Source organism: Dromaius novaehollandiae, chromosome W, assembly GCF_036370855.1.
Source record: "Dromaius novaehollandiae isolate bDroNov1 chromosome W, bDroNov1.hap1, whole genome shotgun sequence".
In the NCBI taxonomy this organism is placed as follows: domain Eukaryota; kingdom Metazoa; phylum Chordata; class Aves; order Casuariiformes; family Dromaiidae; genus Dromaius; species Dromaius novaehollandiae.
The window spans coordinates 48,411,377-48,436,716 of record NC_088130.1 but is presented as its reverse complement, the minus strand read 5'-3'; the positions used below and the strand labels follow the sequence as shown (position 1 = coordinate 48,436,716).

At 35.0% G+C, this 25,340-nt stretch overlaps 1 protein-coding gene across 6 annotated transcripts in view; it reads left to right on the top strand.

Annotated features, from left to right (window-relative positions):
• LOC112987041 (importin-11) overlaps positions 1-25,340 on the top strand; it is a 107,338-nt gene that overhangs the window by 72,380 nt on the left and 9,618 nt on the right. For 5 of the 6 annotated variants that reach the window (XM_064500842.1, XM_064500843.1, XM_026106698.2 and 2 more), the window contains 2 exons: positions 16,261-16,356; positions 22,216-22,300. In XM_064500842.1, the coding sequence (XP_064356912.1) occupies positions 16,261-16,356; positions 22,216-22,300 (181 nt within the window). Of the gene's footprint in view, positions 1-7,534; positions 7,664-16,260; positions 16,357-22,215; positions 22,301-25,340 lie in introns of those variants that run through there. The other variant, XM_064500844.1, reaches the window with a different exon arrangement.

Sequence of the window (25,340 nt, the reverse complement as noted above, 5' to 3'; positions counted from 1 at the left end):
TCCATGAAATTTCCACCACACATGGAAGGCAAAAAGGTAGGAGAAAGTCAGTAAACACATTAAAAGTTTGCTGTCTGACATGCATAAAAGGGACACCAATGCAAAGAGAAATGAAGCTGGGCATAAAATCTCCAAGTCATTATGGTGCTATCTTTAGGTATTATTTCATTTGTTAATGTTGATTACTAGTAGATGTTTCTAAATGGATAGCAGATGATCTTTTTTCTTTTTGCCAACTGTTGTAATTACTCTGCCAGTTCAAATTAGAGTAGTTTGTTACTACACCTTAGTTCCATGTGTTATGGAAATTAGGCTTGTCGGCCACCATAACAGGGCCTGACCCTAGGTTCCCGCAGAAAAGTTCAGAGCCAAATCAAAGCAAATTAAATAATTAAATTTTAATGACGTGCGTGCAGTAATTACAGCTCGAGCTGGGTGCCTTCAAAGAGGGACCCCGAACAAAGAAATCCCTGGGCAATTATAGCTATTTCAAATTAAGTTTCCCACCCCTCACGCGGTAGTTCAGACCAATAGTAATTTTTAGGTCTGGGGTCTCCTGCTCCTTATTGGGTCTCGTCGTTGTTCCTAGGCAGGCTGTTTTTCTCCCTTATCTTTACTGTTGCGGTTTCTGCTGACGGTTGTACCTTTGTTTCTTGTTGGGTCTTACTGTTTTCTCTCAAGGTCCTGAGAAGGAGGACGTGATTCTAAATCATAACAATTAACACTGCCCCAGCAGTGAGCTAAGGCTTTGCCCCTCAAGGTCCTAATGCCCTGCACTGGTCTTATTTCAAAGCCTTGACACCCTTCCTTTCGTAGTGTGAGACACAGGAATGCAGACTGCTTGTAACTTCCTTATCTTCCCAGCTGGAACCAGCTCTGAGGCCCTTTTCTTACTGGACTAAGTAAAAGTTCATTATTTTATCTAAGTGCAGCCTAAGGCTTCAGCAAATTTAGCTACTCATGCTAAGTAAGTTTTATATAAGTTGTGCTAAGCGGCTACCTCTAGATAGTTTCAGTTCACTATTCTTTAACACCATGTTGATGTTCTGATGATGCTGCATGGTGAACAGAATGCATTAGTTGCATATAAGAGTCAGGTGAGTTTAATGAAAATACAAAACAAATGGTAGGTTGCTGAGTGAAACTTTAAAAACTTCAGTAACAGTTATAGAGTCAATCACTCAAAAATTAGAATAATTTAATAATTTTAGTGGGCTTTTCTGTTCCACTTTTTCCTGTATCTAAATATTTCTGTTCTTGGGTTTTTTCCAAGAGCTTGCCTGTGAAGTTTTTTGTCTATTTTTAAGAATTTACAACACAAAATTAAAGCCAGTGTTTTCCAAAAAAGTCCATTAATTTTAGTGCCTAAGGGTAGGTCCAGTTTGAGAATTAACTTTGAGCTTGAAATGTGAAGCATTTGAATTTATTTTGTCTTTTTCATTTATAATTTGGGGCACTTGAGTAGTATTTTGAGATTCCCTTGTTCTTTTTTCCCTTTACTTCAAATTGAAGTATTTGTCTCAAAAACTACGGTAGGAGAAATGTTAAGCACCTAAGAGATTCTCTGGGTTGCTGTACTCATATCTAATCTTTATGTAAATGAATGTCTGCTTTTTCTCACTGTGTGTCAAGTCTGATATGTCAGCTAGTATGAGTTCTGCCATTTAGATAATTGGCATTGCAAGTTTAAGTACAGATAGTATGTAATTATAAATCTTCATTAGGTAATTACAAAAGTTAGTTCTTTCTCTGGCATTTGCTAAAGTTATTTTAAGTTAGGAAATTTAATTTTCCACTTAAGGAGAATATATGTCTATATGTAATGCAGGAAATGGCTGAAAAAGTGCTTTATAAAATGTCATATTCTCCTTAGTTGTATCCCCATTTATAAAGTAAGAATTTGTTACATAACTGATTTTAATATCCATGTAAAGAAAGGAGAATGTACTACTGAGTCCATTTCCCTGGCTTCCTGTCTCTGTTTTTATTCCTTCAGTCAAAGATGGGCTCACCCATGCCCATAACAGTCTATTAGTATTAAAAGGAGTTCTCTTAGGTTAAGTTTTTACAGTTGTCGTCTTTCGCCTTGGGATGTGTTTGGTTTGTCCACCAGGTAACAGTACAGTTATAACTGAATGAAAAATGAGGTTTCAGTCTTGATCTGAGTATCATGTATCACTCAAAATGTTAAAATTAAGGAAGTTGTAGTACTATATGCAGTTCACCTCACAGTATTAGCAAGTAGATGTAGAATGGAAAGACACCTTAAACTTCCGTTGTTCAGAATCTCCGTCTTTTTTTCATCTGCATCTAGTTATTCTTATGAAATGGTCAGGAAGAAATTGTCAGTCCTCTGCCTCGTTTGCAAGGAAAAATAAATCAAATGATGGCATGGGCATGTCACCAAATGCACTGACCTCTTGCAGAAAACAAGTTGCGGTCATAGGGCGTTGTTTTGCCTCTGATGCCTTGCTTTCATTTGTGACCTATTTAAATTTAGGGTTCCAGAAATCTTTCCTATAACTCTTCTAAATATAATTCACCCTAAAATTGATTTTTTAATTATGTAAAGGACAGCAAAAAGAAAATAATGGACTAAATAGCTTTTTTCTAGCTTTATCCTTTGTAATGTGCAGTTTACATGTTTGCAGATCAGTTGAGTGACCAGTGGCTAAAGCATACCATATTATTAAAAATGAATCAAAAATCACAAGACTGGAGTAGATTTTTTAAAATAACTAGTATAGTTTTTTGCTGTTTCCACCTTTGTGTGTTCTGAGCTGTTTTGGCATACCTATTCATCTTTTTGCCACGTGCTCCATGAAATATGAGACTGCCTGAGAGTAGTTGAGATTTTGGTGACTTTTGTTAACAGTGCAAGACTCTTAAGTCAAGATATGATCCCCAAAATTAATAACAGTACCCATATCACTAGAAGAACTTCTGCAAATAAGTACTGTCTTAAAATGATGTTTTATATTCTGATAATCTGATTGAAGTGGTGATTGAACAAACATCATGTTTTGGTATTAAGGAAGTGTCCAGTGTGCTAGCATAAAGAATATTGGGTTTTTAAAGAAGTAGTTTTTGTATTTTGTGTATGGATATTGTCTGTAATTTTCAGGAAATGCACTAATTGTTAAGCTTTCTCTTTGTTAAATTTTTAGAAGCTATCAGCTGCTAATGCAGGCAGTGTGCTGCTGAAAGCTATAAAATTGAATTTAGTTTTGAATCAATTCCTAGAAGCTGAATTATTCCAATTGAAATTTTGAAGTTATTTTGCTCTGAATTCTTTAAATCTTTGGGTTTTAATTTTATTGTATGCACATTTGCTATTGTGAAATTAGAATGCAGGGTATAAGAAGATAGATCTTCAATATTATTAAAAAGCAGTAGGTGGCAATATATCTTTTTTTTAAGATGCATTAATGTTGAGTACTTTTTTCATCACTTTTCTAATTTGAACAAAGTTCACCAAATATTTTAGTGAATAGTAGAAGCTGCCGCTATAAATACTGTTTTTTCTCAGCATGTCACATCTGATTTTATTGATGGCCAGCCAGGCTTTTTTGATGTTTTGTTTACAGGACTACTACTCGCTCTATAGAAGACTTGTTATTTTTTCTCTTTAGTGTGCGTGACAAATGTGATAGATATATTGATGCAATGATTGTTTACAATGAGGTGAGAAATTTACGCTAACAATTTCTCATCAGTGATTCTGCTAGTGTAATCTTAAGTTGCAGAATGCTTTTTGTCATATTGTTTATTGGCATTTAAAGCAAAATAAGATTTAAAAATTTGAGAGATATTCCTTTTGTTTTCCTAAATAGGAAAAATAATTGTATGGTTTCACATTTTACTGTTTCTCAGTGTATTTTGGAAGCTGCTTGATAATTTAATCAAGAGTAGTAAATGCCAAGAATAAAAAGGGAAATAAAGGTGGCTTCTTAATTTTGAGATAGATTTTTGTGATGTATGTTTATATATATGAATGCTTAGCACTGTGGGATTTTCTAAACTTGGAATGTTTTTGCTGGGTTATTAATTTGGTATTAGGATAGCTGTAGTGTCGGTCTGTGCCCTTTGTAAGAATCACTGTTGCTGTTATATTAGCATGCAGTAGCACTCTATGAACAGAGAAACGTCCAGTAAGCAGCAAATCGAGAACTTGTACAGGAGTATGAAAGGAGAAATCTGCAGTATTTGAGATAATCAGAAACTTGTAGATAATCTGGATGATGGTGGTGGTGATGAAAGAAAAGGGGTTTTGACGCCTGATAAACTAACATTAATAGGATGTCCCTAGCAGATGTTGCAGGATGTAGCCAGGTGAGACTAAATGTTGATGTGTATGCTGCCCTAGTGGCAGGTAGTGGCTGAACTGTTCATACCTGAGGCCGTATCTGGAGAACGATATGGGGGAAGGTGAGATTGTAGCTATTTGAAAACAAAAAAAAAATGTGCATCGTAGCCCACCTGTGGAGAATAAAAGCAGAAAGGAGCAAGACCTGCAGGAGGAGGTGTTTGTTAAATTATTAGAACAATAGTAACAAAGAGAAAATGTAGGTAAATGCTGGGGGAGCACAATACTTTGAGACAATTGTGACTGACCGTTTCAATAGTAAAGATACCAAGGAAAATGAGAATGGAGAACAGCCAGCCTGGTAATTTTCCTCTGTCTTCTGTGCTGAGATACCAACAGTGCATCACAGGGAAACCATACCTCTGTGTTTCTTTCTACCTTTCTTTTTTTTTTTTTTTTTTTTTTACTTTTGCCCATGCCTAGTTTTACTGTGTTGTTTTATTTATAAAATATACAGTAGGAGGGGAAACAGGTTCACTCTTACAAGTTCAAAAGAACAACTGCAGTGATAAGAATTGGTTTTCGTCCACTGTGTTGGCTTTAACATCATTTTGTTATGATTATGAGATTGAAATTCCTCTTTAAAAATTGGCTTTGTTATATTTTTAAAGATGGGTAAGTTTAGAACTTGTTTTTGAACTTTTTGCATGTTTTTCTGCTGTACATAAATTTGAGTTGGATGATTGCTTTCTGCTCATTAATATTCATAGCCTGAACCTAACATAAATCAATGAGTGCAGAGAAAATAGAGGTTGCTTGGAAGGACTGTACTTAATGCAGCGTTTGTATGTTCTTCCAGTTACTTTGACCCATCATTTTATGCAGAATTTGAAACTTTCTGTTGAATTTGGCAAATCACTTTTGCTCAGACTTCATGCCCATATTGACAAGGAGTATAAAGTATTCAAGTTAATAATGTTTTTTCCCATTCATTGTGGAAATAGATTTTCATATGTTAAAAAGCAATGACATTAGTAATTTTAATAATGTGAGCACATTAAGATAAAATTCACTGCAGGATTCAAAGATCTATTGCCATGCGAAGCTGTATTCACATCTAAAACTTGCCATTTCTACTTACTACTGGAAAGTAAAATCTGTAGTGAATAAAATATGGTTAGCTTTCTCCAAGAGTGGTGTATGTCAAATAAATGCTTGGAGTTTTCACATTTCAGTGCTTTCTTTATAGTTTTCAGTTAATAATAAATTTTATTGTTTAAGGACAAGCAACTCTGGGATTTTTGGCCTCCTGTAGTTGAAAATCAAAGGCGAATTTCTGTTGATGACAATATCACATTTTACAGATTCCAAACGTTATGGTTAAAATTATTTTTTGAAATCTCTGAAAACATAGGGTTCTTTTGGCAGAATATGGAAGAAAGCCTCTTCAAGTGCCTGCTCCTTTTGTTCATGTGCTTCCTGCATTTCAGTTTGGATCCTTACAGACAAAGGCATTTGGGTGGTATTTTGCCCCCATGTGAACTTGTGCTTCCTACACAAGATTGGTGTGGGCGAAGTGATCTGATGCTTCCATAGTGACTTTTCCTTGTCTGTGTGTGTTTATGCGCTTGCTCATCCTCTTTGCTGAGCAAGAGGTCTCATTTTAATATAAATTATCATTTTTATAGTTACATTGTTATTCGTAGGCTTAATCTCTAAGTTTCTATCCTGTTTCTAGCCTTTTCCTCTGTTAGATTACGAGACGGGGCTTTGCAGATATTTAGTCCCTAAAACAGATAAACTGAGGATGTAATCTCTGTTACTTAATTGAGGGTGGTATTTATAGTGCATGTGTTGTTTGCACTAAGTGTTTATCTGCACAGGAGACGCTAAAGGAAACTAAAGCTGTGTACCTAAGGGTGTAATCTTTAGAACATATGTAAACCTTTGTGGATGTGTGTGTGTGTGTGTCCTAAAGTAGAGCTTAACAAAGTGTTTAGATCAAGTCTGACCTACGACTCAGACTAGGCGCCGGTCTAATCCCTCGGCACGCCGTCCTGAGCTGTAGGATGTCCCGGGCTCCCCGGGGCTGCAGCGGAGCTTGCCTGCCGTGGGGCAGGAGCTCCAGGGCAGCCTTTCCCAGGCTCCCCCATCCGGACCTCGGTGTTCCCACCTTCACTGTGCTACATGAGTGTGTTTGTATTAGGAGCAGTTTTACTCTGCAAACAGAGATAGAACTGTATAAATGTTGCTATTTATTTAATAAAACATTGGGGTTGCTGGCTGAAAGAAAAAGAATTTACAGATAAGACAGTAGTACTGTTACAAATAGGTATGCTTTATTCTGTAATAATTATACCTCACCATCTTACATAAAACTCTTTTTCAAGCATTAGTAGTTAAATAAGAAAAGAGCAGTAATAGTTACAAAGATAGTTCTTGGTTTTCTAGAAACAAGTAGTTGAGATTTCCTTTCCAACAATACTTCTGAAGCACAGATAAAATGGCTTCCTGTCTCAGGGTTTCCTGTATCCATGGCAACCTCACTTTACCCACTTACTACTTTGTTTCCTGAGTGAACAGTTGCAAAACCTGGGACAAAATTTGAGAGCTCTAGTATGCGGGAATATTGCTTTGAAAAACATTTCATGGATTAATATAGTAAGTTAACCTGTAATTTAGTCCAATGAACTACAAAACAAGAAAATAACAGAAATAATGAACTGCAGATTTGGGGTAAGAATGTGTTTTTATTTATTTTGAATGTAGCTGAACTTTATAACAATAAAATTCAAATTAGAAATGAGCCACAAATGAAAGGAAACTTCTTTTCTGTTAGCATTTCTACTTGAATGTTACTGCAACATCTCCTAATCATTTTTCAAATATATAAAATAGTTAAAGAAATAAGCAGTATGTTGATTTTACTAGAAGCTGTTATTTTGGCAGCTTAGTTGTTTTTATGTCATAACCAATTAAATATTTTCTGGCTAGGTTGGCAGTGTATTAGTTTCACTATTCATTTACTTGGAAATTTTTTTCAGTGTTGTTCAAACTCATGGTACTTACTAAGTTTTATTTTGAAACTGCTTATTTGGCATCAAAGGAGAATATTAAAATACCAATCTGGAAAGTAATTCTTGCCTTTTTTTAAGATTGTACAAGTAAAATTTTTAAACTGTCAAATGAATAATATTTATAAACTTGATCTTTTTTTATCTCTACTAGCGAAGTCAGAAATGAGTGAGAAGGCCAAAGACAGGGATATGTGTGGACTACAAAGTTCTCCACCCTGCATAGGAGCATTCCTGTATATCCTTAATTGTTTTCTTTTGTTGCTGCTCCAGAAGGAGATTCTTGGCTGTCCATCTGTTTGCCGGCTCTGCACAGGGAGGCAAGTTAACTGTCGTAACTTAGGTCTTTCAAGCATCCCACGGAACTTTCCCAAAAATACAATTCTTGTATACCTCAGTGGGAATAATATATCACGTGTGTTTCCAAATGAATTAACGGGCCTTCAGAAACTTGCTGCACTGTACATGGATAATTCCAGTATTTCATATGTATATCCGAAATCTTTTGTGGATCTCCATAAACTGTGCTACTTACATCTAAATAACAATAATATTAAGCGCCTGGATCCAGGAATATTTGAAGGTCTTTCCAGTCTTCGTTGTTTATACCTGCAGAATAATCAAATAGCTTTTGTTCCTAGAGGATTATTTAGTGATCTCTTTTCTGTTAGATATTTAATGCTTCAAAGGAATCGTCTCAGTGTCCTTGGAAGCAGGACTTTTTCGGGAATGATAAATCTCCAAACACTTAATCTAGCCAATAATAAGATTTCACGGATATCAGATTCAGCGTTTTATCACCTTGAACACCTTGTGTATTTGCACCTTGAAGGTAACAACTTAACAGTCGTGCCATCAAATGCCATTGGAATGCTCAAAAATCTTGAAAGACTCTCTTTGTCTCACAATCCCATTGGATCAATACATCCTTTTGCATTTAAAGGACTTAATAAGCTCAGATATCTGTCTTTAAAAAGTGCAAAGCTAAAACATATTGCTGTAAACGGATTTTTTGGATTAAACAACCTCAGCCAGTTAATCTTAAGTTATAATGATTTAGAAAATATAAGTTCCAGCACTTTTACTTTACTGCATAATTTAATATATCTGCAGCTAGACAGAAATAAAATAGCCACTATTGCTGATGGTACTTTTGCAAATATGGGGCATTCACTTAAAATACTAAGTTTGGCGTTTAACAATATTACAGAGTTGCAACCTGAAGTGCTCAAGCCCTTAGTGTCTTTAACTCACCTACAGTTAAATTATAATCCTTGGAACTGCAGCTGCAAAATGCTTGGGTTACATAAATGGCTAGCATCATCTTCTGTTTCTGTAAAAATTCATTGTCAAAGTCCCCTCAGTATGCGTGGTAGACCTTTACATTATGTTAAGTGGACTCCATTTGCCAACTGCAGTAGCCGTACTGCCAGTCCAGAAAAAGTCTGGAATCTAGGATCTGGAGATATTAGTCACAGCACTACCACTTTGCTGATGGCATGGCATAAGGTAGAGAGGCACAACATGTCTGAACAGTTTTTCAATGTGGATGCTAGATATGTTAATTTCTGGGAAGGAGCTACAGCAACATCTGCTAACCCATTGCCTTATGAAAAAAGTGCTGCTGAAAATCCATCACAGGCAACTATGGTATTATCACTATTGCCAGTGCAAATACCAGCACAGATTTCGCCGGTTAACACAACTGTAGATGACAAAAGCTTATCTCCATCAGATGCAGCATCTGTGTCATTAAAAACATCTCTGCTTTGTACACAACAAGTTGAAAAGCTGAACCAGGCTTTTGACATTTTACTGGCTTTTTTCATTGTGGCTTGTGCTGTAATCCTGTTCCTAACATACAAAATTATTCAGTTTAAACAGAAACTAAAGATGTTAGAAAACTCAGGGGAAAAGAGAATAGAATATTATGGTTTTTATCAGCCTGGCAGATACAACATAACTGACCCGGTGCAGTCTCTAACTCAGAATTCATTGGGAGATTCAGAACTTGATCAAATTAGGCTGCTCAAGCGAACAGCATCTGAGAGTCAGGCACAGGTCATATTGTTTGAACATTCAGCGTTGTGATTTACCTCATTTGATTTGGTGTTAAATTTATTGTGGTCTGAAATGTCAAAAATTAAGAACTCAGTTTTCTAAAAATGCCTTCACTGGTTAAAATCAACTGGTTATATTATTGTGGAAAATGGCATAATTTGTGTTCTGCATCATCATTCTTTTCCCAACTGTTTTGGAATTTATTCACTTTGTTAGATGTCAATTAAGTCTGACATGGATAGATATATATTTATCCTCTGTCCCTGTTGCAGGAATCTTTCATCTATAACTCAAGTATATCAAAAGATGTGCAGTAAGAAGTGTGCTTGTGTATTTATTATTTATCTTTGCTTTGTAGTCCTTATTGGTATTAAGTATCTGTAGAAATTACATAGCTAACCTGAAGACGAGCAAACAAAATAGATCATTCTATCAGGATTGTGAAGCTAAAAAGTTGGGTTAATGAGAATAGGAAATTGCTTTACATATTTATTGTAATGAGCATTTTCTGTTCTGCCTCCGTTAGTCATCACAGTGGGGAAAGAAGTGAGCATTCTTGCAGCTAACATGTTCAATCTTTTGAGAAAGCAGAAAACCTAAAATGATATGAATTTGTTCATACCTATGATATTTTAATATACAAATTTGTGTATTCAGTCTGTATTATGAATATATTAAAAATGTGAATTTTTTTGTTAGCGTGCATCTCATTTTCTGATCATAACTGCAACTGGAGTTAATATGGAAACTGACATTCCCTTGGATTGAAAAATTGATGAATTTTTTAACATGTTCTAGAAAAGATGTCATCTATATAGCAGTAGTTTGAAGGTGATTTTTGCAAGATAAACAGTATAAACTGTAGAAATATACTTCAAATATTTAACTTCTAGATTAAATACTGAAGGTATTTAAATATTTGTGATGCATATTTGCAAGTGTCAGGTCACAGTACATTTTCTTAGTAAAGGCTAACTAAGCTTAGGAGTCTTATTTAAATAACAGATATTATTTTAATATATACTTTGCATTTGTTTCAATTTTTTTCTGTTTACATTATTAGTAGGTTATGCCTACTGTGCTGTAGGTTTATTTTGAACCTGAGTTTCTATGATTCTTTTCCAGTAATTCAAACTTTACCCAGAATAAGTTCCAGAAAATCCAATTAGCGTTAAGTTTTCAACTAGTTGAAGCGGACTGACTTATGTGGATTCTGTGTCTTCCATAAATACGTGGTCTACAGACTTCAATCACTTGAATTTTAAGCAGCTCAGTTTACAGTTAAATCCGTTAAGCCTACCATTTAGCACAAAGAAAAATAGAGAAAAACATTTTGATAGGCTGAACTTCCACAAAGTTAATTGAAGTTGCTTAAATCTTGCTGTTCCCAGATTCAGTCTTGAGACCAAGGGCAGTCTCCAGATGCATAGACCTACCCTAGTGTTTCTTGTTCCAGCCTTCTTTCCTTCTGCAAGCATAACTAGTATGCATGGCAAAATGTCCTAATATTGTGCTGCTCCCCATCATTCAAATTCATGCATGTCTAATCCATTTCTGAGAATGACAGATCTTTTCATCTACCAGTATGAATACAGACCTGGGCTGTACTGTCTGTGTGTGCATGTGGAAGCATATGTTGTGTGCATCTGTTGCTTGTTATCTATTATCTGTTTGTACTGAATGTACTGAAATCTTAGTTTACTTTTTCATAGTACTGTATTTTAGTATAATTTACTGTATAATACATCAACTACTTTTAGTTTATGGAACACTGAATTCAGCTACTCGAACAAAAGTTTAAACCTCTTGGATTGCATGAGTTAAAACTATTTGTATATTTTATGATGTTGTTCTAACTGTAGATCAGATATTAAATGTAATGTGCAGTTTTTTAAGGAGGGAAAATATTGATGAAGCTTTAGTTCATGCTTAATTCTTTAGGTGGCTATCCATTAAGGTTTTTTCCTCTTTATCCCCTTTTGCTTGTTACTTTCAGTCTCTCTTACATAATTCCTTATGATCAGTGTTATTTTTTTATTTAATTAGAGCTGCAGATTCTGTTCTACTGTAATAATTCTGCAGTTTTAAGTGCTGTATTTCTAAATTGTCAATTCTATATAAATACATCTTCAAAAATAATGGAGCGCGTTAGCATCTCAGTGAAAGAAATTCTGAGGGGAGCTAGTTAACTAAATTTCATTAATAGAAACTCTGATGTCCTCATAAAAGAAAGGATTTTTCTAGAGTGGACAGATGTTGAGATTGACCAAGCCCACTTCTCAAAGACATCTGCCAGGTTACAGGTCTTATGTTTAAACTGTGTATTCTACAACTGCTTTCCTGCCAAGAATGCAGTTTCCTCTGAAGGTGTGCCCTTTCCAGTAACAAGCTTCCGTAGAAATTGTTTTTCAAGAATGAGTTTCACCGTCCATAGTGATGGAGTGTAGAAAGAAATTGATAGTGTCATAGCTGTCTCCACAAGCCAAGGGATAGAGCTGTTGAAAGCTGCCTTTTGGAGAGAGAGGAGTCATCCTCTGATATCCATCTTGCTAACAATTTTATGGGTAAGACTAACAAGGAATTGAGAGTTGGGAAATACCTTTGTTTTGCAATTAACAGTTTTTGTATTAAAATTTTCACACTGGGAAACTGAGATCCTTCCATGTAAGAACAAAGTATATGAATGTTGGCAAGTGTGGTTCATATGTGTCTTAACTATTAAAATCATTGCAGATTATATTAGAAGGTTTAGCAGAGTCGGCCCTAAGGATGTAAAATGGAGCTTAAGTCTTTGACTAGTCACCAGTCCCTTACTAGATTCCCATTCACAGTATTTATCATTGAGTTTATGGTCAGCCATAGGACTCTCCTGGAAATGTTGTCTTAGCTGTGTTATTACTGTCTTGGGAGCTCCGTAGCACTGTGCAGCATCTAGGGACAAAAAAAAAAAAAAATTGCTCATAATATGTGTAAAGTAATCTCCATTTGTCCCCTTTCTACCTCTCCTCAGGCTAATGAAATAAGAATAAAAATTTAATTAATCTTTCTGAAATCTGCTGTTATGCCAGTCAAGGTGGTAAAGCTTCTCCATTTCTTGTTTTTTTTTTTTTTTTTTTTTTTTTTTTTTTCCTGCTTCATTCTGGCCAATGTAGAAAAGCAGAAAAGATTTTCTCCTTTTGCTTTTGATCTCTAGAGGAGATGCTTTCCCATCTAGCATTTTTCCTTCTCTGATAGACTGAGGAATATGCATAGCAGAAGTGGAGACCATTTTATTTAAGAATAACTAACAAATTATTATCGTGTATGTTGTATTAAAGTGATGATAGAACTTTATTTATAGTGGCTTGCTGCATAATTAAAATCCAAATTCTGAATTTTTGCATAAAAGTTCAACATAACAAAAATGTTGAACGGAATAGCTGAGTGTATTGGAAATGACATAGAATGAGAAAAATCATGTATCATTTTCTTCAGAACTGATGTAGTCTGTTTTTTTGCTTTGCCAAGCTTTTACTCTTTTATCTTAGCAAATATTGAAATAAAAGGTGTGCAGCTATTCATGTACATACTGCCCTAAGTATGTTTGCTACACTTTGTTTTCATTAGAGGCAAGGTAAATTTTGCTTACAGGTGGCGTAAAAGATCCTTTTACTAATTAAAGTAATGTTAATATTTGTTAATTACAGCTCTGGAACTTGTTCCTAGACTGTTCTAGATCCTAATTAAGAGGGTTATAGAGGTTATAAACCTCTAATGCTGGTCCTGTCTCTTGCTAATTCTTGCTGCATACCAAGATGATGTTTTGCCCTGATAAATCAGGGAAACTGGGTAGTTATAAAAATAGTTACAACTTTAAGCTGTTGTTTGTTCTGGTGCTAATCTGGACTATACAGTATTTGGGAAAGGAACTGCTTAAATGCTGCCTTCTGAATTAAGATTTTAGTACTGGCAGTACTAATTGCTCAGTTTTGAAACCAGTGTTCTTCTAAATAATAATTCTAGTCTCCTTTTGAACCTACCCGTATGATTTTCCAGTGTATTTCTTGGAGCAAGCAAGCTAATTTTAGATTTTTAAAAATTTGTTACATTGATATGCGTGGCTCTTCCTTTCTGTTCTGTGAAAATAAGACCTAATACATTTTATATTGCCATTGAATTTTAATGAGGTTTGTTTTTTCAAAGCACAGTGAGTATGTGTTGTCTTTTTTTCTCAGCATGTCTTGCATTCTAAAAATAGTTGTATTGTTTAGTGATTCCATACTTGGTAAATTTTTCAGTGAACCTTTGGTAAGAACAAGCTTCATGTCCCATTGCAAGGGAAAAAGGAGAAGATATTATCTTTACTGAAAGCTATAGGTGATAATTACCCCACTTTGAAAGGTCTGCATTCTGTAGCATTTGCTATTTTCAAAAAAATTAAATGGATAAATAAGCCATTAATAAGTTCTGTATTTACTGAAGAAAGAAGTAAAATGTTACTTATTTATGCAAAAAAAAAAAAAAATCCTCTGCAAAAAAAGAAGATAACTATTAGGCTGCTTTCTCAGCCCGTTCTTTGCAGCTCTCAGGAACAGTATTTTGGGTTCTCAGCTTTCTCAGTTTCTTCTGGAAAGGTCAAAGATTCTTGGAAGTACAGCATACTCAGACAGGCCTCCCTGCATGCTTCTGTTATCAATTTGTAAGCATGGAAAAAACCCAAAGAGTCAGCGCCCGCTATGCCTATGGTATGTTTACGTTTTGGCTGCTTAACGTAACCCCCCTGAATATATTGACCATAATTAATCCTGTAAAACATGAAATGGCTATGCCTTCACTGGATTAGACGTCTGTACCCATCCCCGCAATATCAAATATCAAATTCCGATGGTGGTTAGGGATTCAGGTGGCTTGGAAGCAACAAATATAGCAACCAGGTAGCTGATAGTGACCTGTACTATTAAGTGGTACATACTTTCAGAGCATAGCTTACTTCTTCCAAGGGGCAGCGTGTTCCCGGTTGTGTTCCATGAATTCCCTGTGTCACCTGTTGAAGTGAACTTTAGAAAAGCTGTTTCCTTTCTTACATTGGAAAAATGTTAATGATGTTAATGACGTTTTCCTAGAAATATGTTTCAAAAAAAGTATGAGGCAAAAGAACTTAAGCGGAAGGTATGCTACGCAGAAATCTCTGGCTTAGGCAAAGACATCTTTATCTCTGAGGGCTCATTCTGCAGGCTGTTAAATAGGCACTATTTATTTTCTCAGTAGTGCTGTATGATTTCTAGATTGTTTTCTTGCTGTCTTTAGAAGCCCATAGAGATTCAGCCTCACAAGATTTAATGCTTTGGTTTTTAAAATGAGACAGTGAAGCTGTTTAAGTGGGAAAGTCGCTTTTAAAATGTAAACAGATACTCGACAACAACCATAAGGCAAATGAAAGAAAAATGTATCAATTTTGATAACTGATATGGAATTTTGGAGTTCCAAGTTTCATTATACAAAATCCAAGTTCATTTCCTGGCATTTTTCTGTATCTGAATTAAAAAATGGAACAAAAACAATCGTTTGAAAACAAAATAATAATTTGAGTTGAACCACAATGTTATCAAAGCAAATCTAAAAAATATTTTATAGCCTTAGAATTTTAACTTCATTTTTATTTTTTCCGAAGCATCTAGTGCTGTATAACGCCTGTTTTTCTGATATACATAAGATTTTATTGTAAGTCTGCAAAAATATCTTCAAATACCATAAGTATCTAATGTAAAAGTTGCTACAGTTTATTCAGTTTTTCAGTTTTGATCCTAAATATGAAAAGGAAATGAAGGCATTTTGAGAAAAATATTTGACTATGCACTTTTAAGTAAAGTATTTATATTATCAAAATGCAATATGCAAACTTAGTATTCCGGATCTTTAAACAGAAATCAAATGGAACCTGTCTGCTTCAGCCTAACAGGCAGCAGCTTATTTTGGGGAAAATTTAGCCTACCGTTCCAAACAGGGACTAGTAAGGTGCTTCAGTCAATAGCAGTGACCTAGGAAAAGAGTTGTAGTTTAGCACCACCCGTTAGGCTTTTTCTTTGCCTATAGCTGAAACTTTTGCAGTCTTCCCTGAGGTGAACGTCTTTTCCTGTACAGTATTCCTTAACCGTTTCGTAGTTCACAGACTAGGAATCCATCCACCTAAGTCCCACGATAGCATCTCTGTGGCATTACCCCCCAATGGCAGGGAATTTTGAACTGGGTAAAAATGTTTTTTCACCCTCCATGGGGAGTCATCAGACTGTGCAGAAGGGGGAAGAAGTACTCATAAGGCTGGACAAAGAAAGCAAGAGCGGAACGTACCTCTTCGGCATTCTGCCCTTTCCTCCAGGGTTTGCTTGTAAATTTTGCATTGAATAGTGATTGAACAAAATGCGTCGGATTGTTAGGAACAGAAGGCAGTACCCTGACCTCCCTGCTAGCAGGAGCATGCCCTCCACAATCAGTTTGGAAGTTCTGTACTAATATTTGTTTTTGTCTTTTATTCCACTTGCAATTACATCCAGGATTTCAACACACTATAAAGTTATTTGTGGAAGACCCTGGCAGACAAGTGTGTGGGGTTTTGTTGGTGGTGGTGTTTTTTTAATAGTTGACAATATTTGTTACGTATTTTTGATAACTTTAAGTCATTACTGTAGTTTACAAAAAAGAAAAATTTTGAATAGCTACCTGATAGCATGCTTAGCTGAGCAATAAGTAATGAAAACACTATTTGGTGAATGTGCCCTACAGTTACTGAGCTAATTTACTGTTTAGCTGGTTTAGCTAATTCACCTTCCTATTCTTTTCCAGTGTTATCCAAGATAAATTTTGTGGTATCATCAATATTTCAGTGGAAGGGCTGCATGATGTTATGACTGAAGATCCTGAAACAGGAACATACAAAGAGTAAGTGGAAAATGTAATTAATAGTAGTAGTACTTTTATATATATATATATATAGTGTTTCCATCTTGACTGAAGAAATACTGTAGGCAGACAAGACATACACTCATAAGAGTTCTGCTTTCACAACAGTGGATGTTATAGCAAGATAGGAAATTTTTGGTCCTAAGAAAAATGATTGTAATTCTGTAGGGGGAGAAAACACATTACGATGAGAATAATTTTATATTGTTCATAAAATTGCCTACTAAATGATGTCTCAACAGATTCATATGGTTGCCTATGTTTTTTGTTGCCATGACATTTTATATCTAAGTTATGATCCAACAAATGTGTGTATTTATAGGTGTCTGTTTAGAGTTTCTTTGAATATGACATCTGAGCTTTAACCAAAATCTCTTCCTAAATGCCTCAGCTTCATTGAGTGTACCCAGTGTACCCAATACTCCATGGCATGGCGATGAGTGGGTCCTATTCCACAAGAACCTTTCTTCCCCTTCAGTTTTTCCACTTCCTTCTGAAACTGATTTTTAGATTGATATAAGCTGATCTGCAACAGGGCATACCTCAACAGGCAGTTTCCTGAGCTGGGAGCAAGAGTCATTTTATGGCTGGTGGGGCCGGTGGATAGGAGTGCCCAGAGTACATGGCCACCAGAACCACACTGATTTATCTCCTGCTGCTTCCCAGGTTCTGGGTGGTATTGCATCAACAAGTTGGAGACATCAGAAAGCACTGAGTAATAAGGAATTTCAAAGACAAAGATCTAAATTTTGCATTTTCTCTGCAATAATTACATAGTTTTAGAACTATAGTAAGGCAAAAAAATAGCGCTCTGCAGGATGTCTCTGTGGGCTTAATATATTCTGATAACGGTATAACTTTGTCCTCAAAATCAAGCATTTTCTGGCTTGCAGGTAGTTACTTGGTAATGGAATAGGCTGTATCTGTACTAATTAATTAAATGGGAATGTTGTCTGGCACTGAAGCCAGCTGGCGCAGAGCAGCTGGCGTGCATGCTACTAAGCTCTCCTCTCCTCAGAACAGGCAGGCTGCACACACGGGTCTGCTGAGAATGGTCTATGGCTCATGCTAAACCTGAACTGTGCCCCACACTTGCTTGTGAAAGTGCAGGTTGACCCATGACAGGGATTTTTCTAATTATTTATCAGCATAGATGATTGAATTCTGGAGTCTGGGCATGTGCCTTGGCACTCTTGCTTGTTTACTGTTATAGACAACACCAGAGAGTCCGTTCTGTTTCTAAATGTGTTGCTTTGCCAGCACTTACTGAAAAGAATCTTCACAGAAAATAAATAAAACTTTGTCCCAGTTCATTTCATATTTTAAGGTTGAAGTCCCACAGAACTGGTCATTGTACTTTTCCAAATTCTGGGCATTGTTTTTTGCTTTATAAAATATAGGAAAGCCGAACCAGAACCAAGGATGCATTTCTGTTGACAGATACTGTATGTGCTGCTGTAAAATTCTGACATTTGTGTTACACATTTCACCATTATCTGAAAGTAAAGTGGCGTGTGCTATTCTGGCCGTCCACGTTCAAGAAGAATGAATTTAAACTTGAACTCATTCAGAAAAAAAATAGATTGTGCACCCCTGATTACCATAATATCTAACTACGTTAGTGGAGAGACTAAAAGAAAACGCATGTTAAGTGTAGGAAAATTGAGGCTGAAGCAGTACATAACTGCAGTCCATAAATGAGGAAGAGGGGGTGGATACACATGCGGAAAGAAAATGAACTATACAAATAAATTAAATGACAGTGTTGGCCTAAGAATACTTGTGCAAGCTGACCATGAATATATTTAAGCTGGAAATTTGAAGAAACTGTTCTAGTTAGAGCAATGAGATACTGGAACCACCTTTTCAAATACAAATGCAAAGATAAAAATGCAGAGATTAAAGGTCTCTCTATGGAGTTACTTCTGGATAACTTTCACAAATGTCTTCATGAAAGTTCAGTCAACCTTTCTTCTTATTTTGAGTTATTCAAGAGGCAAAAAAACCACTGGCATCTAAACCAGTATTTTTCATAATTTCTGTTTCCATACTTATTACAAAAACAATAGTTAAAATATGCATATTGCTGTGCATATTGTTACCTATTGATTGGGCGTGGAGCAAAAAAAAACAAGGTTAAAAGATTTCTTATCTGCTTGCAAAGGTGCTTTAAATAAAAGACTGTAGAAGGTAACTCATTTCTTTCCACCTAAACTTCTATTATTCAATGTCTTTCAGATTTTTAGCATCTAGAATGAGTAGTAGTGATCATACAGGGCTTTCAAAACCCCTTGTTTAGATAACTCTTTCTCAGAGCAATATGAATGTAATGAGAAATATGAATGCAATGAGAAATCATTGCCAGTTTTTCTAATATACAGTTTTGGATATGTGCCATTTTTTTCATGTTGATAAGATGCAGAGTGCTTGTATTGCACTTACTTGGAAAGATTGAGAAATTCTAGTTAGGAAGAACAGATTTTTCTAATTTAAATTTTTTAAACCCACATAGTCTGTTTTCTACATGCAGAAATATATTTTTAAGCCAGAATTTGACCTAAACTATATCTATTTACAACATGTCTTTTCTGAAAATTATTCTTACTGAAGGATATTTGAATTGATCTGCACAGCCTAAAATGGTGCCTCATTTTTTTTGATTCTCATTTTATTATTGGAAAGTAGTCAATGAAAGAATTTAGAAAATACATTTTAATGTATTTTAAAATGTAAAAACATTGTATTTAATTCATTTACTTGACTAAAATCATTATTTTAAAACAAACTTCTTCATTTTAAGAGGAATGCCCTTTTCCTGTTTTTGAAATGTCCATTGATTTTTTTCTAATTTAAAAAATGTGATATAAATAGTGAATCTATTTCTGAAGATAAAATAATGTAAAAGATATTTAATTCAATATACCTACTTTTGTCTATTCCCCAGTGTGCCAACTCTTCCTCAGCTGCTTGAATGAGAAAGCAAAATTCTACCCATAAACATTTTCATGTTTACAACACTAATGAATATGCATGAAAACTAAAATCTGTCCTGTATGAAGGAAATCAAAATTAAATAGAACTTGGAGAGGGAGATTCTCCAAAAGGTCATCACTGAGAGTTTTGCCAAGGCATCTCTTTTCTTTTGAGTATGGGGTCTCCGTTTAAAAAAGTGACTTGGGTTGATTTTACAACTTTAACTTGAAAAAAAACAAATGTCATTCGGAATCATTAAGCACATGTATCCTCTTCCTGTGATCAGATAGACAGTATCAGGTACAGGAAGAGATTGTTTCTTTTGTATATTTTTAACCTCTTTTTGGAGAAGTAAAAACTACTGTTTTTCAGTGACAGTGAAGGTATCCTCTCAAGAAGTCAAAATCTGTTTAAATGCTGAACTATCAAATACATCTGGTAGAAAAGTAGATGATTTTAAAAAAAGAAAAGGAAAGCTTGAAAAAATAGTGTGCACTGGTTTGAAATGTGGACTGTTATCAAGATGCAGATTTGTGAAAAAAGGCATAAAAGTATTGTGAAGTAGAAATGCAGATGTTCATCTTCTAAGGAGTCATTTATTTAGATGTGAATGAAGCACAGGAGGACATTGTTTTGCAGATGTTGTAAGAAAATATGTTTGTAAAATACTTGCACTGGCTGAATATTTTCTGCATTTTTATATCAGTAGAGGTTATTTGAATATCATGGCAGACTAGTTGGTTTTTTTCTTTTTTTTACATCAGTACCAGGCACCCAGGAAAACAGTTCTATAAATCTAGTAGGGGATGGCTACTAAGAACAGTGCCATTTCTGGAAGTTAATATCTAACTTCTTTCCAATATTAAGAGCTAGTTTGTCTTGCAGCAGCAATATTCATTCTAAAAGGTTGTCAGATTTTTAACTTTATGAAAAGTAACGCTGTGTTTTCAATATAAACTCATGCTTTAAAAACCACATTATGTTCTTCGTCTTAATGATGCTTGATACCGCTGTACTGCACAATTCAAATATATTCAATATAAAAAGAGTATTTTGTTTTGCCAAATGTAAATAAACTGCTTTTTCAGTATTACTGAATTGTTGCTGTGTAGTCTGCTTCTCAGAGATGATTTGCTCTGAATTAGAGTATATTAATGTATGAAAGTAAAGTTACTGGCAAGCTCTTCAGCTGGACACAGCTTTTTAAGTAACCCTTGAGCAATGTTTTCTTCTGCAGCTTTAACTAAAATTTCAGCCTACAGTAATCACTAAGGACAAGTTTACTTGCCTGTGTCAGTATACCAAGATAGTTGTTTTCCCCATCTAGCGTAGTTCCTATTCTCAATTAAGAATAAAAAATCTTCAGTCATTTGTAGCATCTCTTAAACCTTTTTGGTAGCCTGGGTTGTACTCTAGTGTAGCAAGCTTATCTTAAATTTAAAAAAGAATGAGGAAAAGCTTGAGGTTTTTCAGCTGCTATTCAAACAATTTGTTCTTTATCATAGCTTAGCATAATTAAACATGACTGCAGGGTGCACCACTCATAGGTAAAGCTTGGTGGCTTTTTGTTTGCTTTATTAGGCAGTTGTACTTGGAGCATTGAAACGGAAATCAATTTTTAGGTTCTTGTTATAACATCTGCTAAAAATGTGGAGCTTTACGTGTCGTATATGTTCATTTTTCTTCATTTATGTTTGCTTGCCTGAAATTGTGTTAGGTGTCACCCTGTAAGCAGAAGCTTCTTAGTTCATCATTTCACTTTTATGAGAATCAAATCACTTTTTACTGCGGTAGAGCAACTCAGTTGAGATGTTTATAAAATTCACAATCCTGATGCATGAAACACTGGAATACTATGTCCTTGTTACTGAATTGAACTTTCAAACAATATTAGTGAAACATTAAATATGGTAAGCCATCACAAATTAGGTGGGTGCATAAAAAGAGAGAAGGTTGCTAATGAGCAGGATTTTAATCATAAGCTCACTTTCCAGCCTTACAGATGGTGATTCTTATCTAAAAGTTGCACATCTTAAGCATCTAAATTCATTTTACTTTTAAGACCTTTCTGTGTTAACAGTCTTTGTAGAAACTTGGTGAGTTCCTGCATAGTTGCTGCAAACTGAATCTACCTGTTCAGTTAGTGAATTTAACTGGAAAGGCCTTATTCTTTTACTATATATGAATCAATTTTCAAGCAGACGCATCAATCTTTTCAGTAGAGAACTGTCTAATACAACTGAAATTATAAAAGGCCCCACTGTATCTTAACAGAAGAAATTCTAGAAATCTATTGGCAATAAATTAGATGTCATGAAAAGTGTTCTAAATATAAGTTCATGTGTTTTCTTTTATGAAATTGTAATCATAATTGTAATAAAAATAGCCTATTGTTAAAAGCAGCGCTGGTTTATAAACAAAATATGTAATACACACACATGCTACTTCCTAAGGAGCCAAGACATAAATTATCATACTGTTTTTCTGTCCACCAGTGTCGTCACCCCGAACTTCAAGAGTTTATATATTTTCTAAATTTCCACTGAAGGAAAAGCAGGCAAAACTTGGCAGCAGCCATCTGGCTAATCACGAATATGTGGTAGCTCACCAGACAGCATGCCCATGGTGTTCTACTTTTTGGTATTTGGGAGTGTCGTAAAAGATGTGGAGGGCTACTGAGGTTATTACAGGCAACACAGGACATGCATCTGGGTTCCTTTAGGGTCACTGTTCTCAGAAAAACTGACCTGGTAATAAAGGTTGCCTCTCTTGCATCAAACTGTGTCATATCTGTTCTTTGAAAGTGCTTTAAAAATAATTTTTAATGATAGTGCGTGTTTAACCTATTTTTGTTCCCATTCTTAGCTGCATGTTGATGTCTCATTTTGAAGAGCCCAAAGTTACAGAAGATGAGGAACCTCCCACAGAACAAGACAAAAGGAAGAAAATGGTAAGTTTTAGATATGTTGTTCAATTTTAGAACTGATTATATAATTCACTTCTGTCAGCCTAAATTCTTTGCCTTTGGATTTGGTTCATCAATTATTCTTGGAAAATTCACCTCTTGAATCAAAAAAAAAAAAAAAATGCTGTGATGAGAAACTTCACAACAATTATGATGCTGCCAAAGGAAATATATATTCACCAAAGTTGAATGTTTTAATACTAAAGATACCATAATCAGGGTTTATTTTGAAAAATTTAGGGACATAAACTTGCTGAAATGTCATGACAGGCCAAGTTTTCAGATCTTCTATTCCTTTTGAAAGCACTGTTTTACTATATTATATTATGTGTCTTATTGAAACATCTGTTGATTTATATGTTTGCATGAAACATTTTTCTAATATAAAGAACTCTTAATAAAGAGCATTGATTTAGATTGACATATCTGGATTAGGAATCCTGCGTTATAGCCATTTTTGCCTTACCTAAATGTGAATGTTTCATCATTTAACCTATTTTTGTGAGTGTTAAGGGAAACTGGTTCCTCACATTTTGGTAACTTGCATAGAAAACTTCAGTGTACAAATGCTGTGGCATAAAGTTGAGTCTGAAATCTTTGTCATTGGATAATGGGAAAAAGTGGAATTGCATGATTCAGTAGATTTGTGTAGCCCCCTCATACATGTTTGTTTTAACTGACCAATCTGTATCCAAAGGAAGACTTGTGGACCCCTCTTTAGTAGTTCTTTTTGACCTTTGTAGGAGGGGAGGAGAGCTTCAGTGATTTTTAGTTGTTCATTTCATTTCTTACTTTTTAAGCTTTTGGTTGCTTTTCATTTGTTTTTAGGCTTTTTTTTAATTAATAGTTTTTTTTAAAAGAGTTAGATTCTTGCATGTACACTGGTGCTATTGGTGATGCCATAAGAGAAATTCCTAGTGTCTTGAAACTTCTGATTAAAAAAATATATCTGTATATTTATATATGTAAACATTGTTTTCCCTGATTCTTAAAAATGCATTAAATAGTTCAGCAGTTAAATTGCTTTTAAAAGAATGATTACAATCATCTGTAGACCCTGTTATATTTGGTTGAACTTTCTTCCAGCTTGTGGGCTTAAATGAAATTTGCAGCATTTCTTGCAGAATTAAAATTTTCATTCTCATAGTGGCTTTGGATAATCCCTTGAGAATCAAGGCACTTTTTTTACAACCAGTATCATTACAACCTCTTAAATGGTCCAGTGCACCAGTATTATGTTGATAAGCACAGTCATAATAAAGGAGCTGTTTGGGAGTCACATATAATACTGAGTTATTGTCCATATTGTTTTCATTTGTGATTAAAGAGAAACGGCTATGCTTCGGTGATGATGAGCCAGAGCCATTGAGGGCATGACTAGGCAGGTTTTAATTTACATGGGAAATGCCCTTGAGCCATATCACTTGCTTTCCTTTTTTTCTTTAAGGAATTGCTTGTGACTTCTTCCCCTACTGTTCTTGAATATCTTCTCAGCCTTTGTCTCCGTAGAAGGTTTACACAGAATAAATTGTCGTATATGAACACTGAAGCTTCACTTTCATTTCTGATTTCTCTCATATTGTAGACAGATCTATTTCCGTTCTTACTGTTTTCTAGTTTTCCTAAACATTATGAAAATCTTTTGTTTTTCTCACTTCAAGCCTGTTTTGTAAGAATGTCTTTCTTAATTTCACTCTTCTTATTCCCATACTTAGCAGATTATTCCTGATATATTTCAGACCTGAGCCTTCTATACTATGGTCCCTGTGTCTTTCATGTCACTTTTTCAGCTAACTGAAGTATTCACCATATTCTTATTCCTTTGTATAACATTTCTCAGAGCTGTTAAAGTAAACAAACTCTAGTTGATATGAATGTCTGCTATTAATTAGTTCTGAACCAGCTGAAATTGCTTGGTATAAAATTTGTTCTGGATGTTGCAGAAATTGAGACAGCTGTTTAGTTCAAAATGGTACTGATCAGTCTGATAATAGTAGTAGAGCTGTCAAATAATAGCTACAGTTGTTAATCATGCCCTACAGGCACAACTAGTATTTGATTTTTTAAAAATGGATTAAAAACAAAAAAGCACCTGGGACCATCCCACCCTCCTGTACTAGAAGTTCCTTCCTCTATGTGAGAGTATCAGCATTCAAGCAGTTCATTTGACATTTAGAACAACTGCCGTAGCAGATATGGCTGGTGAAATGAGGGTGGGAACAGATATCTGTGGTGAGAGGAGGAGGTACAGGAACCACCTAAAAAGAATCTGCAATTGATTTAAGAAAACGTCTGTTCCCCTGCCCTGCTTTGTGCCTGCAAGAGGTGTCTCCCCTCTTAAATATTCTAAATGCTGAATCAGCAGTTTGTATGGTAGGGCTCAGAGTTTAAGCCTTGTAAAATAATAATGAAAAGTTAAATGGGATTATCTTTTTGAAAATAATAATGCACTACAACTTTAAAGGCCACTAATGTGAGGGAAAAAAAACAAACTGGCATGGTCCATGCTAAGTATCACTTCCTGATGTTTGCACAGGATCTAAATATTTTATGTTATTCCTTTTTCCTGTCGCTGCTTTGTCTCTTGATTATTTTCCACATCTTATGATTACTAAAGGCAATAATAGCTAAACAGTGTATTATAAGTTTATGATAATTTAGTGTAACCTATGTTTCTAGGGACTGTTGTTTCATTTTCCTTGGAAATTTATTTAGAAAATATGAATAGATGGGGTGTGATTCATGACCTTGCATTGCATATAGTATATAGACCTTCTTTTATGTGCCCTTAACATATATGTTTTTAGTAACTCCAGTATCATTGTTAAAAAGGGAGTTAAGCTTGTTCAGCTATATATTTGAAACTAAGGAAGGGAAAAATGAAGTAAAATTTTTGTCTAAGGAAAATACCTATCATTTAAACTTGAATTATCCATGCTGGTATATGTTTCAGATAAAGCCGTATGCAAGTGTATAAGCCTTGGAGTTTTTCTTTTTTGCTTTTTAACCTAGTATGGAAGGTATG